This window comes from Phascolarctos cinereus, unplaced genomic scaffold (assembly GCF_003287225.1).
Source record: "Phascolarctos cinereus isolate Bilbo 61053 unplaced genomic scaffold, phaCin_HiC Scaffold_2;HRSCAF=192, whole genome shotgun sequence".
NCBI lineage: Eukaryota > Metazoa > Chordata > Mammalia > Diprotodontia > Phascolarctidae > Phascolarctos > Phascolarctos cinereus.
Window position 1 is genome coordinate 141882836 of NW_027555625.1, and position 18481 is coordinate 141901316.

Below are 18481 nucleotides of genomic sequence, written 5' to 3' on the forward strand. Positions count from 1 at the left end.
GAATCATCAAGAGTTGGACTGAGGGGGCAGCTAGATGGCGCAGTGGATAGAGCACCGGCCCTGGAGTCAGGAGGACCTGAGTTCAAATCTGGCCTCAGACACATAATACTACCTAGCTGTGTGACTCTGGGAATCACTTAACCCCAATTGCTTCACTTAAAAAAAAAAAAGAGTTGGACTGAACAACAGCAACAAATGACAGCTATTAATTGGGGAAGGGCTAAATTGTGGTACAGGTATGTAATGGGTTGTTACTGTGCTGTGTAACAGAAGACAAATATAATGAATACAGAGAAGTGCGGAGAGACTGACCTGAACTGATGTAAAGCGAAGTAAGCAGGGCCAAGAGAACAAGAGAAACAATGATTACAACAATCTAAATGGAAAGAACCACCAGATTTAAAAGCGAATATTATAAAATTACAAAGAACAAGCATGACCCCAAGCAAAGAAGGGATGTGGGAAGCCACGGCTCTCTACTTCTTGCAGAAGTGGGAGGTCCGTAGGTATGGTACAATGTATATATTTTCAGACTGCTTTGATGTATTAATTGGTTTTGCTGATTTTTTTTCTCTTCTTTTTCTTTTCTTTTCTTTTTTTTATTTGTGAGGCAATCAGGGTTAAGTGACAGCTAGTAAGCAAGTGTCAAGTGTCTGAGGCCAGATTTGAACGCAGGTCCTCCTGAGTCCAAGGCCGGAGCTCTATCCACTGTACTACCTAGCTGCCTCATTTTTTCTTTTTCTTTTTTTCTTTTCCTTTTATTTCTTAAAAAGATTCTTTGTTATATGGTATGGATCTCTGAGTAGGAGAGAAGAGGGATGCAGGGGGATATTTAGATGTAAAAATAAAAGATCAAAAAATATATTTAAAAATATTAAGGCTATTTAACGAGACCTCCCTAAGTTCCACTTTTCAAATCTTGTTTGTATTATCATTGCTCATGCTTTCCTCCTTCACTTTGGTCATGGAAACCTTCTCATTAAGGCTGATTCCTGTACCTGTGCCCTTAATCACACTCCCCACCCAACTCCTCCAGTACTTTGCACCAGCAGACACCCCTTCTTTCTCATGCATCTTTAATCTCTCTCTCTCCACGGTTTTTCCCCATTTGCTTACAAACATGCTTAAGTCTTCCTTAAAAAAATTTTTAAACCCTTTTACTCTACTGAGCTACCATCTCAACCTCCCATTCCTCTCTTCACCTTCACTGTTAAACTTCTTGAAAAACTGTCTACACCCAGTGACTTCATTTCCTCTTTACCAATTTTCTCCTCACTCATTACTGCGGAATTCCTTTCTGCCTCTGCCATCTCCAACACTCTGTTAAAGGTCATGAATACCTTCATTTATACCTTAATACCTTCTATTGCCAAATGCAATGATCTGTTCTTAGTTCTTAGCTTCTACGACCTCTCTGAGCCTTTTGACATCACTCGCCACTGTTCGGACTTACTCTCTTTTCCCCCAACTTCAGACGTGCAATACTCTCTTGGTTTTCCTCCTACCTCTTAAATTCAAATTCTTGTCCTTTGCTGATTCCATCACCTTCCCTTCAGCCGTCTGTGTGAGTATGCTCCAAGAATCTGGCCTTGGCCCTCTTCTCTTCCCTCTTTATGCTTTATCCCCTGGCAATCTTGATCACTCACAAAAATTCCACTGGTACTTATTTGGAGTGATTTATAAATTGTTATTTGTAGTCTTGACCTCTCTTCTGAGCTCTGGTCATGCTTACTTCACTCAGTTCATATATGCCTTTTTTTTTTTTTTTGGTTAAGCAATGGGGTTAAGTGACTTGCCCAGCTAGTGTCAATTGCCTGAGGTCTTATTTGAACTCAGGTCCTCCTGATTTCAGGGCTTGTACTCTATCCACTGCAACACCTAGCTGCCCCCATATATGTCTGTACATGCTTCTCTGCATTCATTATATTAGCTTTTTAGAGAGCAGTGATATTCCATTACATTGATGGACCACAACTCATTTAGCCATTCCCCCATCAACAGAAATCTACACTAGAAAAAAAAAAGCATTTTGCTATAAATATTTTGATGTATATGCGACCTTTCTTCTTATCAATGACCACCTTAGAGTATGTATTTTACATGAAATCTCTGTGTCAAATGTCAAGGGACATTTTAAGTCATTTTTTCTTGCTGAAACTTTTTTTTAACTCTTTAAAATAATTTCATTATTCATATTCACATTTCAGAGGATAAGACTATGATGGTAAACATGACCAATTTATCCTGTGAGAAGTATATTTCCCCATGTCCAGAGCAGGTTAGTCATTTTTTCACTTCCATATAATTTTACCATTTGTACAAGCAAAATTTTTTAAAGATATATTTTTAGGGACTCATGGCAAAAAATGCTATCCACATTCAGAGAAAAAACTGATATTGTCTAAATGTAGATCAAAGCATACTATTTTTCACTTTTTTTGTGTGTTTTTTTCATTTTTGGTCTGTGTCTTCTTTCATGACATGACCAATATGGAAATACGTTTTGCGAACTCGAATATGTATAACCTATATCACATTGTTTACCATTTCAGGGAAGAGAGCGGGAGAGAATTTGGAACTTCAAATTAAAAAAAAAATTAATGTTAAAAATTGTCTTTACATACAACTGGGAAAAAATAAACCATTATTTTTTTTTAAGTTTTTTGGTTCTTGTTCTTCTTTCAAAATTGTCTACAGAGCAAGTTTACTAGCCACATCAGACAACAGGCCCGTGGTCAGACACCTTTCCTTCCTATCTCCTTCCCTTTTAGCTAACTCTGGGCCCCTCCCCTCTATCTACTTCCTGAACCAAACAAAGGCTTTGAAGGTACTAACCAAGAGGGATGTCTCCAAGGAGCAAACTAAAGCTGGAAGTCTTAGCCAGGAAGATCAACAAAAGAGGTCCAGGAATGCGACTGACCTAAGTTCCTTCAGGAGTGGTGACATGGGGGATGGTCATCCTTCGTTTTTTTTCATATTAGCATAAAAACAGAAGTGGATAGGTTTCCTGAACTGGTAGCTTGCTTTTAAGCATCTCACTGAACTGTTTTTGCTGCCAGACTCTGGCTAACGTGGTTAGTGATTTAGGTGTTAAACCACCAGAGCAGGAAAAGAGTTAACAGACCCACCCTGACTCTTAAGGCTCATTTAAAATCACTCAAAGACCCAGACTAAAAAGCTACGTGCCTAGTGCCTGGCTCTACTCTTCCCCTCTGCCTTTGTCTTTCAGAAAACCCTTTAAACCACAGAGATATAAGCCCTCGGGTCCTACATTTGCAGGGAAATGAGGGTAGAGAAAAACAAAAGACCAGAACAAGAGACAGTGGCCTCTAAGCTTAATCACTGTTTTTCCTAGAGACTTCAAATGTAGCAATAATAGTAATAATAATAGCTAACATTTATGTAGTGCTTTAAGGTTTGCAAAGCATTTTACGTGTTATTTGCTTCCTAAGCAGAAGAGTGTTATTATTATTCAAATTTTACCGGAAAGAAAAGAGGCTCAGAGAGGTTGTAATTTGCCGAGGTTACGGCTGCAGTCAGAGATGGTTTTGTTGTTTCAGTCCTGTCTGACTCTTTGTGTCCCCACTTGGGGTTTTCTTGGCAGAGTTACTGGAGTGGTTTGCCATTTCCTTTACCAGCTGGTTTTAAGATGAGGAACTGAGGCCAACAGGGGTAAGTGACCTGCCCAGGGTCCCACAGCTGATAAGTGTCTGAGGCCAGATCTGAACTCAAGAAGATAAATCTTCCTGACTTCAGGCTCTGCACTTTATCCACTGCACCACCTGGCTGTAGTATGTGAAAGTAAAATTAGAACTTGGGCACTCTGCCTACTGTGGCACCTAGCTGCTCCTATCGATACACATTTAGATGCTCCAGTGCCTCCTGGGGGAGAGAAGGCAGAGATGAGCTAATCCCAATTTGGAGAGTAGCTTTAAGCAATGCTTCTGAATGCCTGTGTTTTCAGGGACATGTCGACAGTGAGGATTCAACCAATCTCTGCCTTCTCATCTTGTGCCACTCACTTTTGCCTAGGGCCTATAAATCCTCTATTGGTCCATTCAACAAACATGTTTTCTTCCAGATTTCTTGACACTTCATGGATATCAACAGAGCAACACAGGTAGTTGGTGTTATTATTTTTCCCATTTTACAGCTGAGGTATAAAGTGACTTGCCCAAGATCACACAGCTAGTAAATATCTGAGGGTGGATTTGAATTCAGGGCTTCCTGTCCAGGTCCAGGGCTCTATCTATTGTGCCATCTATCTGTCATCTCCTCCCAACTCACAAAGCCAACCCCCTAGTTCAGGTCATCACCACCACTCACCTGAATTATTACAATAGTTTTCTACTTGGTATTCTCACTCCAATCCATCTTCCTAACAGCTACCAAAGTGATTTTCCTAAAGTGTAGATCATGTAAACTACCCCTCTCTTCCCCTCTCCAAAAAACCCCCTCTAGTTCCTTATTGCCCCCAGGATCAAAAGTAAACTCCTCAGCTTGGCATTTAAAACCGTTGCACAACCTGCCACCATTCTGTCTTTCTAGTCTTATTACATATTATGACTCACACTCTACAGCCTAGTGAAACTGGCCTTCTTGCAGATCCTTATACATGTGATATTCCATCTTCCATCTCTCCCCCATGTCTGGAATGCACTCCTTTGCTTCTGCCTCTTGGAATCCCTGCTTTTAGGGCAGCAGATGTGGCAGCTTCTGCATCAGTCCATCCCTGGATCCCAGCCACCTCTCCATCTGCTTCTTCTCCCTGCCCCCTTTAGCCCCCTTACTCAAAAAAAGTAGAGGATAGTAGTCATGATCTCAGACAAGGCAATATCAGAAATAGACTTTAAAGAGATAAAAGGGAAACTACATTTTGCTAAAAGTTATCATAGACAATAGTCGATTTAAATACTGAATATATATGCATCAAATATTTAAATACTGAAAGGAAAAACTAAAAGAGTTATAGGAAGATATAGATAATTACCCATAATAGTTAGGGACTTTAATGTACTCTTTTCAGAACTAGACAAGTCTAGCAAAAATAAATGAAGAAGTTAAAGACCAATAGAATTTTAGGAAAAAAAATTAATAGATCTCTGGTCATTACAGTCATTCAGTCAATAAATATTTTTTATCATTGTCATCATTAATAAATGGAAACAGGAAGGATTATTCATATTTCTCATCTGTGTATGGCACCTTTACAAAAATTACCCATGTATTAGGGCATAAAAACCTTACAAGCACAGAAAAGCAGTTAACATTGCATACATCTTTTACTGACCACAGTGCAATAAAAATGATATTCAATAATAGATCCTCAAAGAAAGGATTAAAAACTAGCTGGACACTAATTTAATTATGAAGAATTGGTGAGTCAAACAAGTCATAGAAATGTTAGATAATCAGACAATGACAATAAGACAATATGCCAAAATTTTGGGAATGTACCCAAAAGCAGTCGTCAGGAGAAATATATGTCTGTAAACACCTTCATCAACTAAGGAGAAAAAGAGCAGATTAATGAATTGGGTATATAACTAAAGAAACTAGAAAGCCAACCAAATTTTTAAAAAATACCAAAATAAAAATCCTGAAAAATCAAAGACACTGACAAAATTGAAACAGAAAATTATTGAATTAAAAATAAAAGTAGGAACTATTAAAAAAACCCACTAAAACATGAGTTAAATTGATTTTTAAAAATCCAAATTGCTTGTTTCAAAATGAGTAGAATTCACAACAAATGAAGAAATGAGCAGTAATTTTAAAAATATTTTGCCCAAATGTTTGCCAGTTAATGTGACAACTTAAAATTAATGAATATTTACAAAAATATAAAATACACAGGTTAACCAAACAAGAAATAGAGAACAATTCAATCTCAGAAAAAAAGAAATTGAACAAAATATAAACGAACACTCAGAGAGGGGAAAAAAAAACCCAGGACCAGATGGATTTACAAGAGACTCATATGAAACATTCAAAGAACAAGTAATTCCAATATTACACAAATTGTTTGCAAAAAATAGCAAAAGGAGTCCTACCAAATTCCTTCACAAATATATTTTTGATACCTAAGCCAAGGAGAATCAAAACAGAAAAAGAAAACTAGAGACCAATATCCCTAATAAACTAATGAATACCAATGCAAAATCTTCATATGGGCTATAACAACATATCACAGAGATTATACAACAAGACTAGGTTATATTCCTCCCAGGAATACAGGGTTAATTGAATATTAAGAAATCTATAAACATAACTGATCATATTAACAAGAATAAAAAAATCATGATTATATCAAGAGACCACACAACATAAAATACGCATATTTTGATTACATAAAATTTGGTTACAAAATTTTGATTTACATAATGGAATGGTTTTGGAATTATTAAGTGGAAGTGACTGAAAGTCACAAGTACATTGTGCTGTTACTTTTTTTTTTTTTTGCTTGTTTTGGTGAGGCAGTTAGGGTTAAGTGACTTGCCCTGTGTCACACAGCTAGTAAGTGTCAGAGGCCGAATTTGAACTCTACTCCTTCTGACTCCAAGGCTGGAGCTCTATCCACTTCACCATCTAGTTGCCCCCTTTTTATCTTTTTAAATGTCAAGATAAGTGACTGATTTAACGTTTAAGAGAAATGTCACATTAACTGAGTAACTAGTGTGTTGGTTTGAGTAAGAAGTCACTTCTGGATTAACATCAGCAGTATTGTCTTTCTCCTAAGAGAGAAGAAAGGGAAGGCATTGAATCTGGATTGTCTACACTAAGAGAATTTAGGTGTCAATCCAAGCTGCTTTTAAGTGGGTAGAATATGTCTTCCCCCCCCCCCCCCCCCGCCCCGGGGCTACTCAACAACTCAGTCTATTTTCAGTCCTCTGATCTGTTATCTAGGCATTTCTAACAACTTGACTCACTAAACAAACTTGATCGGGCTATTCTAACACTATCCACACTTGTTAATTTACCCCCTTGGGCGCAGGTATCCTGGGAGTAGTTGGTGTACAGGTAAAGCTGGGAGGAAGGGATTCCATGACATAAATATAAGCAATACCATCCGTACTTTATCCTTCATCTTTCAGGAATCTTCTCCCCTCCCCACCAAAGTTACTGACTGACCATAGAACTCAGATATGAAATACTCCAGATGATTAAACCAGCCTTTCAAAAAGGAAAGGCAAGGTATAAAGACAAATATCAGAGTTGGAGTCAGAAAGGCCTGGGTTCAAATCTGCTTCTAATACTTACTAGCTATATGACCAAATCATTTAATTTTTCTAAACCTGTTTCCTCATCTATAAAAAGAGAGGAAAGAAAAATGTGGATAATAACACCAGTAATACCTAATAGGGTTATAAGGCTTAAATGGGATGGAGAGAGAGATACATATATACAAAATACATACATATATATATAGATATAAACATACATTTGTGCTTTTCAAACTACAATACACTGTATAAACGCCAGTTATTATAAGCCTCAGATGATATCAATTCCTACAGTCCCACAATACAGGGCATTCATTTCCTGAGTCTATTTATTCCTTCAAACATTTATTAAACAGCTACTAGGCACCCATTAATGGTGATAAAAAGATGAAAAGCTTCTCAAGAAATTTACGTTCTGTTGTGTTTAGGAGAGTGAAGGACATCTAACATACAGACAAATCGATAGTGAGGGAGCTGATACAGAGACCCAGACAGAGAACTCTAGGAAATCTGAGATGGAAAAGAACACTTTCAGCTGGGTGAATCAGGGAAAGTTTTATGAATGAGGTGGTGCTGAGCTGGGGCCTTGAAGGAAGATAGGAATTCTGAAAGGCAAAGATGTGGTCCTAGCGAAATCACTTAATCTTTGCCTGCCTCAGTTTCCTCAACTGTAAAATAAGGATAACCTGGCACCTACCTTCCAGAGTTGTTATGAGGCTCAAATGAGACAATATTTGTAAAGTGCTTAGCACTGGTCCAGCATATAGTAGGTGCTTATTAATAAGTGTTTATACCTTTCCCATAAAGGATGTTATTTTTGTTTACCCAACTAAAACTTAACCAAATTTATTTTTAATTAGTTACTAAATTTGACATTAAAAATAAAAACTTTTAAAATGAGATATATTAAGACCAAACATTTTCTGACCAATTTATCTCAAAATAAAAAGTTCTTGGCAACACCTGGCACCCCCTATAGTTGTGGACAAGGCCAGGGATGAGGGTGATGCAAGTTACTTAAAAATTACTGAGTTAGGAATAGCCACTGGGCAAGGTGAGAGTCACGGTCGCAGAGGTTATTTGGCCCCTCTTCCAGGTGCCTCTGTGAAATCCTATCTGATGAGTTTAAACTGATGAGTTTAAAAATACTCACCCCACTGTCCTAATGAAACTCATTTGGAATGGTAAAAGTCTCACACCAGAAATGACTTGAATTCTGGGCCAAAATTCTTAATAGTTAATCAAAACATCTCTGAAGGGTCTGAGAATTCTCATAAGGCCATGGAAGAAGGCTAGGGAAGAACAAAGCTCCAACTCCTGAATCCTAAGTGTGGCTTTGGTCCACACTCAGCTCCAGCTTCTATACTGCCCCTCCCTCCCAATCAACCCTGGTAGTTTTCTCCTTAACTTACCCTCGATTAAGGAGAAGATGCTGCAGTTGAGTATAGAATGAATTTATTTGTTCCCAGGCTGTTTTTTTATCTCAGGTGTGACTCTTGAACTCCATCAAGGAAGGTTTTTTTGTTTTTGTTTTTATTACATCCCCCACCCCCACCCCAACTGTCTTCTACAATGCTAAGAGATGATTAGATGCTTGACCGCTAATCAAAATTCTAAGTAGGGTAGTTTTAGGACCATTAACTTCCCTCCCTTCAATAAATTGCAACTGGAAAGGATGGCTCCACTCAAAATCTCTGAGACTGCCTGACCACCCCTTCACTGGTCACCACTGCCCTGTATCTCCCCAATAGGATGTAAGCGCCTAGCACCTAACCTGTTCTTAATATGGGCTTGTGAAATGACTTCAAGGCTAAGAACCCTCAGCCCTCAGCATTCACCCTCACAACATGGGGGAGAATGGGGACAGTGGTTGAGAATAGATCATTCTTAATTCATAAGCGGAAGAGCAGGAGAGTGAAGGGGTGTGTGTGTGAAGATCCCTTTGCCCCAGCTTCAGTAGCCTCTTTATGGTCACATTTCCCACGTCCCCTCCCCAATAGACTGGTAGAAGAGATTAACATGCCAAAAGACCAGTTCTCTTGACCTGGGCAAGCTACTTAGGGAGTCTGAAGTAGAGAGAGAGTTGGTAACAGAAGAATGAGATCAGGGTTCAAATTCTACTTGACTACTGACTGTTTGACCCTGGAGAAGTGTCTTCATCTTGAACTTTGTCCCCTAGATCCACCATGGGCTCTGAGAGGGAAACTTTCAACTTCTCTTGCCAAGAATCAAACCTCCACCTCACTCCCTGGTAATCTCCAAAGTGTCCCACACACTCTCAAGCCAACAGAATGCCAATTCCTCTCCACAAGATATTTAGAGGGGCAGCTAGGTGGAGCAGTGGATAGAGCACTGTGGCCCTGAAGTCAGGAGGACCTGACTTCAAATCCGGCCTCAGACCAAACACTTGACCCTTACTAGCTGTGTGACCCTGGGCAAGTCACTTAACCCCAATTGCCTAAAAAAAAAAAAAGATATTTAGACCCAGAAACCATCCTGGGTTCTGATAAGTGAACTTTCTCTCTTATCTTATCTAGAACAATGCCAACCATGCTGCTCAAACCACTGTGTACATACAGTGCCTCTTCTTTTCAGCTCGCCTTTTGGTTTTGTCTTCCCCAAGCCAACAAGCATTTATGAAGCACCTATTTTGTGCCGGACAATGTGCTAAATGTTGGGTATACCAAGAAAGGAAAAAACGATTCCTACTCTCAAGGAGCTCACATCCTCATGGGGGAGACAACATGCAAACAACTATGTATTTTTGTTGTTGTTGGGCAATGGGGGTTAAATGACTGGCCCAGGACCACACAGCTAATAAGGGTTATGTGTCTGAGGCCGGATTTAAACTCAGGTCCTCCTGAATCCAGGGCCGGTGCTCTATCTACTGTGCCACCTAGCTGCCCTAAAAAATAAGGTATCTGGCATGACCTATTCTTTTTTTTTTTTGTTAGACAGTTGGGGTTAAGTGACTTGCCCAGGGTCACATAGCTAGTAAGTGTCAAGTATTTGGTCTGAGGCCGAATTTGAGGTCAGGTTCTTCCGACTTCAGGGCTGGTGCTCTATCCACTGCTCCACCTAGCTGCCCCACAAGTAGCTATGTATAAACAAGATATCTTACAGGGTAAATAGAAGATGGGGGCAGCTAGAAGGCGCAGTGGATAGAGTGCTGGGCCCAAAGTCAGGAAGACTCATAATCTGGCCTCAAACACTTGCTAGCTGTGTGACCCCGACCCCGTTGGCCTCAGTTCCTCATCTGCATAATGAGCTGGAGAAGGAAATGGCAAGTCACTCCAGTATCTTTGTTCAAAAAACCCCCCAAATGGGGTCACAGGGTCACGGACAACAACAAATGGAAGATAATTTCAGGGAGAAGGTCCTAGCATTAAGGGACTAAGAAAGGCTTCTTTTAAAAAAAAATTAATAATATTTTATTTTTCCCTAATAACATGTAAAAACAATTTTTCACATCTGTTGTTTCTTTGGTTTTCTTTAAGTTTTGAGTTCCAAATTCTATCCCTCCCTCCTCTCCACCTTCCCTAAGATGGCAAGCAATCTGATATAGGTTATACATTTGCAATCATGTAAAACTTTTCCATATTAGTCATTTTGTGCAAGAAGACTTGAATAAGAGAGGGAGAAAGAAAGAAAGAAAGAGAAAAATAATATGCTTCGGTCTGTACTCAACATCATCAGCTCTTTCTTTGGAGATGGATAGCATTTTTTCATCATGAGTCCTTTGGAATTGTCTTGGATCACTGCATTGCTGAGAAGAGCTAAGTCATTCACAGTTCTTCATGGTACAATATTGCTGTTACTATGTGCGATGTTTTCCTGGTTCCACTCAATTCACTTTATATCAGTTCATGCATGTTTTCCAAGTTTTTCTGAAATCATCCTGCTTATGTGTTATAGCATAATAATATTCTATTACATTCATATGCTACAACTTATTCAACCATTCCCCAACTGATAGGCAGTCCCCTCAATTTCCAATTCTTTGCCACTACAAAAAAAGCTGCTGTAACTATTTTTGTACAAGTAGGCCCTTTTCCTTCTCTTTTTTTAAATCTCTTTGGTAGTATACAGACCTAGCAATAGCATCGCTGGATCAAAGGGTATATATGCAGTTTTATAGCCCTTTCAGCGTAGTTCCAAATTGCTCTCCAGAATGGTTGGATCAGTTCACAACTCCACTAACAATGTATTAGTGTCCCAATTTTATCATATCCTCTCCAATATTTATCATTTTCCTTTTCTGTCATATTAGTCAATCTGATAGGTGTGAGGTGGTTGTTTTAGAGTTGTTTTAATTTGCATTTCTCTAAACAATAGCAATTTAGAGCATTTCTCCTACAAATACAGATAGCTTTGATTTCTTTGTCTGAAAACCACCTGTTCATATCCTTTGACCATTTATCAAGGCTTATATTTGACTCCGTTCTCTATATATTTGAGAAATGAGGCCTTTATAAATACTCGCTAAGAATTTTTTCCCCAGTTTTCTGTAGGAAGGTGCAATGTAAGCTCCTTGAAAGTAGGAGTTATCTCATTTGCTTGTATTTGGGAAAGAAACAAGCACTTATTAAGCACCTGCTGTGTGCCAAACGCTGTGCTAATAAGCCCTCTACAGATGTCTCATTTGCCCTGCGAGACCTGTGCATCTCTACCATTTAGCACAGTTCCTGATACATATAGTATGCACTTAATAAATATTTTATCTATTGCTATATCTATATGTCTACATCTATTTCTATCTATATATCCATGTATATAATTGATAATTTATGAAATTAGGAAATGGGGCAGGTATGCCCAGTTCTCTGGGTACTCACTGGGAAAGACCGCAATGGCAGCAGGAAGTGAGGTGGCAATCATGCTTTGATAAGGTACAAATGGTATAGGGGTGAACGGGCACAGACAGTACATAAATAAATAGTGAGAAAGGGGGAGGGATACAGAGGCAGACAGGTGTGGACAGGGAAAGTGGTGGTGGAGGAAGGCAGGCAGCAGTGGGGACGAGGATGGGGAGGGGGAGAGGCAAAGAGTATCACTTACATAACCATGAATTAGAGTTGAGAGCACAGGGCAAGGTGGGGTGGCTCAGAAGTTTGATGTCTCATTTTTACATGGTTTTGGTCAGGGACAGACTAACTCTTCTCTGTGCTGCCTTGGGGGCAGATCATTTTCATATCCAAACCACCTCAAAGTCACCAGTAAAACTTTGACACACCCGCATCATCTCAAAATTATCACTTGGTGTCCTTCTGGTCTTACTGCAGATGTCTGGAACTTGTCTAAGGTTTACATATCACAGGAACCAAAACCCCCAAAAGCAGCTTCTAGATGGTTTCTGTTGATTCAGCACATATTACCAAGATGTGAATTTTGGTTAATTTATGATACAATTTGTAAATGATGCTCTTTTGATCTCTGGCACGATTTGTACATGACTTCTAAGTTACCCTTTGCAGGATACTTCCTGCTGCTTTACACTGGCTGCTTGTGACATTTATTATATTGACTGGAAGGGGGTGGGACAAGAAACAATTTTAACATTTCTTTCTTTCTTTTTCTACATCTGTCTATAGCTCTATCTCTATCCACCTATCTATCTATAGCTGTATCTATTTATCTATCTCTACATCTGTATCTCTGTCTATCCCTATATCTGTAGTCTCAGGTAGTTTGCTACAACTATAAGTTACAAATGTTCCTCTGTATAGATTTAGCTCTGGAAAGAACCATAGTTTTCATTTTACAGAAGATGAAAATTGAGACCCAAAAAAGGTTAAGTGACTTACCCAAGGTCACACAAGTAAGAATTGAACCCAAGTCTTCCAAATCCAGTCAGTATTCTTTCCACTATACCAAATTGATTTTTTTTAAAAAAGTGACAATAATATCTGCACTACCCATTTCACAGGACTCAGTAAAGAAAGTCCATTGTGGGATTATACAACTATAAGACATTATCATGACTACAATGACCACCTTCCCTTTACTCCTGCTATCTATCTTATTTCTAACTATTCTTCATGATCCACCTAGTTAGTAGCCCTAACTCACCTGTAGCTAGTGTGTAATAGACACTCCACTTAGGGTCAAGGGATTTGGGCTCTAGTTTTTCCTCCAATGTTATAGCTTGGGCACTTGATTTAATCTTTCTAGACTTCAACTGCACTCTCAGTAAAATGAGGCATGGCCTTCTTTGCCTGAAGCAGATGAGTCAGAGCTCCCATTTCTATGCAGTATTTCTCCTTCAGCCTGCCTGGGCAAGCCCAACCAGGAGCACCCTCTTCCTCTTTTGAATTCCTCCAGCACTTCCCTTCTGAATGGATCAATATTCTTAGTTTTCACTCAACTCCAATTGCAATGGTTTGGCCACACAAATCGTAAATTCCTTAGAGTGCCTAACACAGATTTCCCCACCAGCTCCTAGCACTTCCAATGTAAGAAACAAGGACTCCCGGCTTCCCTTCCAGGGCAGCCTACCCAGACCCTCCCATTAAGAGTCATAATTGGGGCAGATAGGTGGTGCAGTGGATAGAGCACCTGCCCTGAAGTCAGGAGGACCTGAGTTCAAATCCGGCCTCAGACTAAACATTTGACACTTACTAGCTATGTGACCCTGGGCAAGTCACTTAAGCCCAATTGCCTAAAAAACAAAAACAAAAAAACAGTCATAATTGCTGCCTCTTCCTAAGTGAGGACTTCTTCAGATTCTATCCAGCCACCCTATCAGATGGACAAAGCAAAAGAGGCCTGCATATTTGCTACAACTACAATGCAGTGTACCCTCTATGTTATGTCACTGCTAGTTATGCAAGAAACAAAACAATCATTTCAAGAAAAAGTGACTAAAGGAAGAGTACCCTCTAAGACATTGAACAACCATCTCTCAAGTTTACAAACCACAAATCCCAGAAACCAAGCCCTTAATCCTTTCATGCCTAGAACTCCTAAGCAGGGGCCATATATATTGACTGGTGGTTGCCTTGATATCCCACTACTCATAAGCCTAGGCTAGTGGCACATTCACTTCATTTCATTCCATGGTTATTTGCTCTCCAGCCACTTTGGCCTCTTCTCCCCCTTCCTCCCTTCCTCCTCTCACTGTTCCAGTTCCAAAATCTTATCCAATAAAGATCTCTCCCCTGTGGCTTCACTCACTGTCCCAGTAACTTTGCAAACCAAAATATACCTTACTGTTGATCATTTCCCATACTTGATGCCTTCCCCTATTAAAAGGTATGCTCCTTCAGTGGATAGAGCACTGGCCGGGGAGTCAGGAGGAGCTGAGTTCAAATTCGGCCTCAGACACATAACACTCACCAGCTGTGTGACTCTGGGCAATCACTTAACCCCAATTGCCTCAAAAAAAAAAAAGTAAGCTCTTGAAGGAAGGAACTGTCATTGTAGCACTTAACACAGTGCCATCACAGAGTAAGTACTAAATAAAAGCTTTTTTAGTCATTCCTACCACAGGTAAAGAACTCATCTTTTTTTTTTAATCTTTCTTTGCATTTACACTTTCAATTCACCCTATATTTTCTTCTCTTTTCCCTAGGTTATTCATGCAGTAGTTTTAAAATGTGTGTAAATATTATCACCATCTAAAATTTTTTCAATTATTTTTTGTTTTCAAATATTCATTTCTTTTTCTTCCTCCTCTCACCTCCTTCCAGCCACTAAAAGGAAGGAAGAAAGGAAGGAGGAGAAAAGGCATGAAGAAAGGAAGGGAGGGAAGGAAAGAGGGAAGAAAGGAAGGAAGCAATGAAGGGAAAGCCAAGTCAACAAGCAGTTATTAAGTCTTACCATGTGCTAGGTACTGTGTCAAGCATCAAGAACACAAATACAAGCAGAAAGAAAGCTAATCCTTGCTTTAGGAGTTTATAGTCCAATGAGGAAAGACTATACATTAAAGGAAGCTGAAAAGGGAAAGCTGGGAGAAGGTGCCCCCATAGGGGAATGGTACAGAAAGTCTAAAAAGTCAGGGGGAGAGCCTGGAAAGGAATGCAGACATATCTGGCTTGGACATTGTCCTTAACATGGAGGTTCTAGGAGGAACTAGCCAATCAGAAAGGTCCACAGGAGCAGAGTGTACTTCCACCGTGAAAAGTTTAGGATGCAGTGAATTTCCAGGGCAAGGAGGCTTCTGTGGCATGGTAGAGAAAGTCTGGAGATTTATAAGAGTAGAGCCTAGAAAAAGAGAGAGTAAAAAGAAGGAGTGAGAGAAGAGAGAGGGAGAGAAAGAGAGAAACAGAGAAAAGAGAGCACTCTATCACATAAGCATAGTCAAGCAAAATATATTCCCACACAGGTCACATCAAAAAACCTATTTCTTAAAATAATTTTTAAAAAATTCTTCCAAATAAAAAAATGTTTAATTAAAACTTTTAATTTTATTCTACGTAATAGCCAATCATCTGCCTGTCATGAAGTAGGCATCTTCCTTCTTTATCAGTCCTCTGGAATCATGATTATCATTTAATTGATCAGAAAAAGAAAATGACAAATGTTGGAGGGGCTGCAGAAAAATGGGCTAGTTGGTAAAACTGTAAGTCCAACCATTCTAGAAGGCAATTTTGAATTATGCACAAAAAGTTGCTAAATAGTGCATGGCATTTGACTTACCTGTCATTGCTGGGTCTATAACCCCAATAAGATAAAACACTTTACAAATATTATTTCATTTGGTACTTAGAACAACCTAGGAAGTAGGTGCTATTATTATCCCCATTTTACAACTGAGGAAACTGAGGCAAACAGAGGTTAAGTGACTTGCCCAGTGTCCATTCTGTCACCTAGCTGCCTCAGTAGCTATCGATTATATCCAGGATAAAATATAAAGTCTTCTATTTGGGATGTAAAGCTTTCTCAATCTGGTCCTTTCCTACCTTTCTATTACTCGTAATGCTTTACTCCCCTTCACACACTGTCCTGCTTTTTCTAGAATATGACATCTTCCAGCTCCCTACCTTTGAACTGTCTGTGCCTCACCAGCACCAGATGGTTGTTGTTCCCAACTCCTAGCTTCCCAGCCCTCCTTCAAGAGAGCTCAAATCCCAGTTTCTACAGAATGCTTTTCCCAGTCCCTGCTGCTGCTAGTGCTTTCCTTCTAAGATGTTTTGTTGTTGTTGTTGTTATTGTTCAGTTGTTTTCAGTCGTGTCTGACTCTTTGTGACACCATTTGGGGTTTTCTTAGCAAAATTCTGGAGTGGTTTGCTATTTCCTTCTCCAGCTCATTTTACAGATGAGGAAACCAAGCAAACAGGGTTAAGGGACTTGCCCAGGGCCACATGGCTAGTAAGCCTCTGAGGCTGAATTTGAACTCAGGTCTTCTTGTTTTGTTCTTTTTTTTTGGGGGGGGGTTAAGTGACTTGTCCAAGGCCACATAGCTAGTAAGTGTCAAGTGTTTGGTCTGAGGCCGAATCTGAACTCAGGTCCTCCTGACTTCAGGGCCGGTGCTCTATCCACTGCACCACCAAGCTGCCCTTCTTCTGAGATTACCTTCATAATATGGCTTTTGCGTAACTGTACACATACATAAAAATATCTTATCTATAAGTAGTTATTTACATTGTCTCCGCTGTTAGAATGGGAGCTCCTTGAGGGCAGAGACAGCAAGTTTTCCTTTCTATGTATCCCCAGGGCTTAGTACAGTGACTGGCACCCGGTGAGTACTTAATAAAAGCCCGCTGATTAATTCCAGAGGCGCTGATCTGGTACAGGTATTGCTATTCCCATTTTAGAAGAGGAAATCGTGGCTCATCAATTTTTAAGGGACTTGCCTAAAGTCACACAGTTATTAAGTGTCAGAGATCATGATTTAAATCCAGCTCCAAGTCTGGCACCCTTATCTTTCCCCTGGCACAGCAAGTGTTCCGTTCAGCACTTGGGGCAGAAAACACTGCCATTTTGCGGTTTGTCTGAGCAGTGTTCCGGGCCTTCGAAGAAGACATTTTCTTTCACCCAATGAGTCATTCTTCTCCAGGAGATAGATTGTAAAAATCCTGGGGAAGTTGCCCCCTCCCCCATGAAGCATACGTGAGTAGGTATGGGGTGGAGAATGGGAAGTGGGAGAGAAAGAGTTGAGGAGTGAGTCAAGATGCTCTGAAATCACGACTGGGAGTTGGGCTGCTGTTCCCTCCCTCAGAAGTCCCCTAAAAAAGACGCCTGACTCGATCCCGCTAAGCAGAGCCCCCTTCCACTGGAGAATCATAGATCTACAACTGTAAGGGACTTGCGACATTATTTAGCTCCACCCTTTCATTTTACAAGTGAGGAAACTAAAGCCCAGACGGAGCTCCAAACCCCGTGTTCTTTCCAAGAAGCCACGAAGCCTTCTCCACTTGGAGTCACGAGAGTGACCACTCTCCTCTTCCCATGTTCCCCCCAAAGGCGGCCAGGTTTTCAGTCACGTCTGTCTGGGCCACCAGTTTCCTCAGCTAGCCCGTGGCCCGTTATGCCTGGACTTGCCCTGGAGACACGCGGTAGAGAGAAAGGGAAACAATTCCGGGCATTTCCAGCTAGCCCGGCACCTCCTTCCCCTCCGTCTAACGTCCTACGTTATGGACACGGGTGATCCTTTGCCCCACGCTCGCGCTGCCCAAGGAAGGGAGGAAGGGCGAGGGTTAGTTGACTCACCAAGCACAGGAACAAATAAGTGAGATCTTTCAAGGGGACCGGGCATGGCGTAGCCGTGGCGTAGCCCATCCCCCTGGAATGAAGCTTTACCAGGGCCTCCCGGTGATGCGAGCCCGACCACGTCCGGTTCTGTCCAAGTGAGCAGCCTTTGCCCCACTCGCGTTCGGCAGAGCAGCCTGCGCCCCAGTTGTGTAAGGCCGAGTAGCCTGCGCCCCACTCCCGTTCGGCAAAGCAGCCTGCGCCCGACTTGTGCAAGGCAGAGAGCAGCCTGCGCCCCACTTATGTAAAGTAGCCTGCGTCCCACTAGTCTCAGAAGAGCGAAGCAGAAGACCTGCCGCCTTACAGAGTAAGAAAGAGTAGCCCGCAAGCAGCGCTAGTATCCAACACTAGCCAAGTCCCCGAAGTAGGAGGGGTGTGGGTGGGCAGAAGAAAGAGCTTCACAGTCATTGGTCCTGAACACAGGTGGGGGGAGGGGTTCTGTGGGAATTCCCTAGGTGGCGGAAGAATCTGTGGGAAACTTTAGTGTAAGTTTACTTTCTGAGATACAAGGAAAGTTAGCGAAAGGATTTAGAATTTGACAGGTGGGAGATAACTCGGCCCAGAATGGA

The 18481-nt window shown here is 40.7% G+C and overlaps 1 protein-coding gene across 2 annotated transcripts in view; it reads right to left on the reverse strand.

Annotated features, from left to right (window-relative positions):
- The window catches only part of TNFRSF10B (TNF receptor superfamily member 10b), a 34896-nt gene extending 16626 nt beyond the window's left edge, over nt 1-18270 (reverse strand). For both annotated transcript variants that reach the window (XM_078149654.1, XM_078149653.1), the window contains exon 1: nt 17874-18270. In XM_078149654.1, the coding sequence (XP_078005780.1) occupies nt 17874-17942 (69 nt within the window). In that variant the 5' untranslated portion in view covers nt 17943-18270. The remainder of the gene's footprint in view (nt 1-17873) is intronic.
- Between the last annotated feature and the right edge of the window lie 211 nt (nt 18271-18481).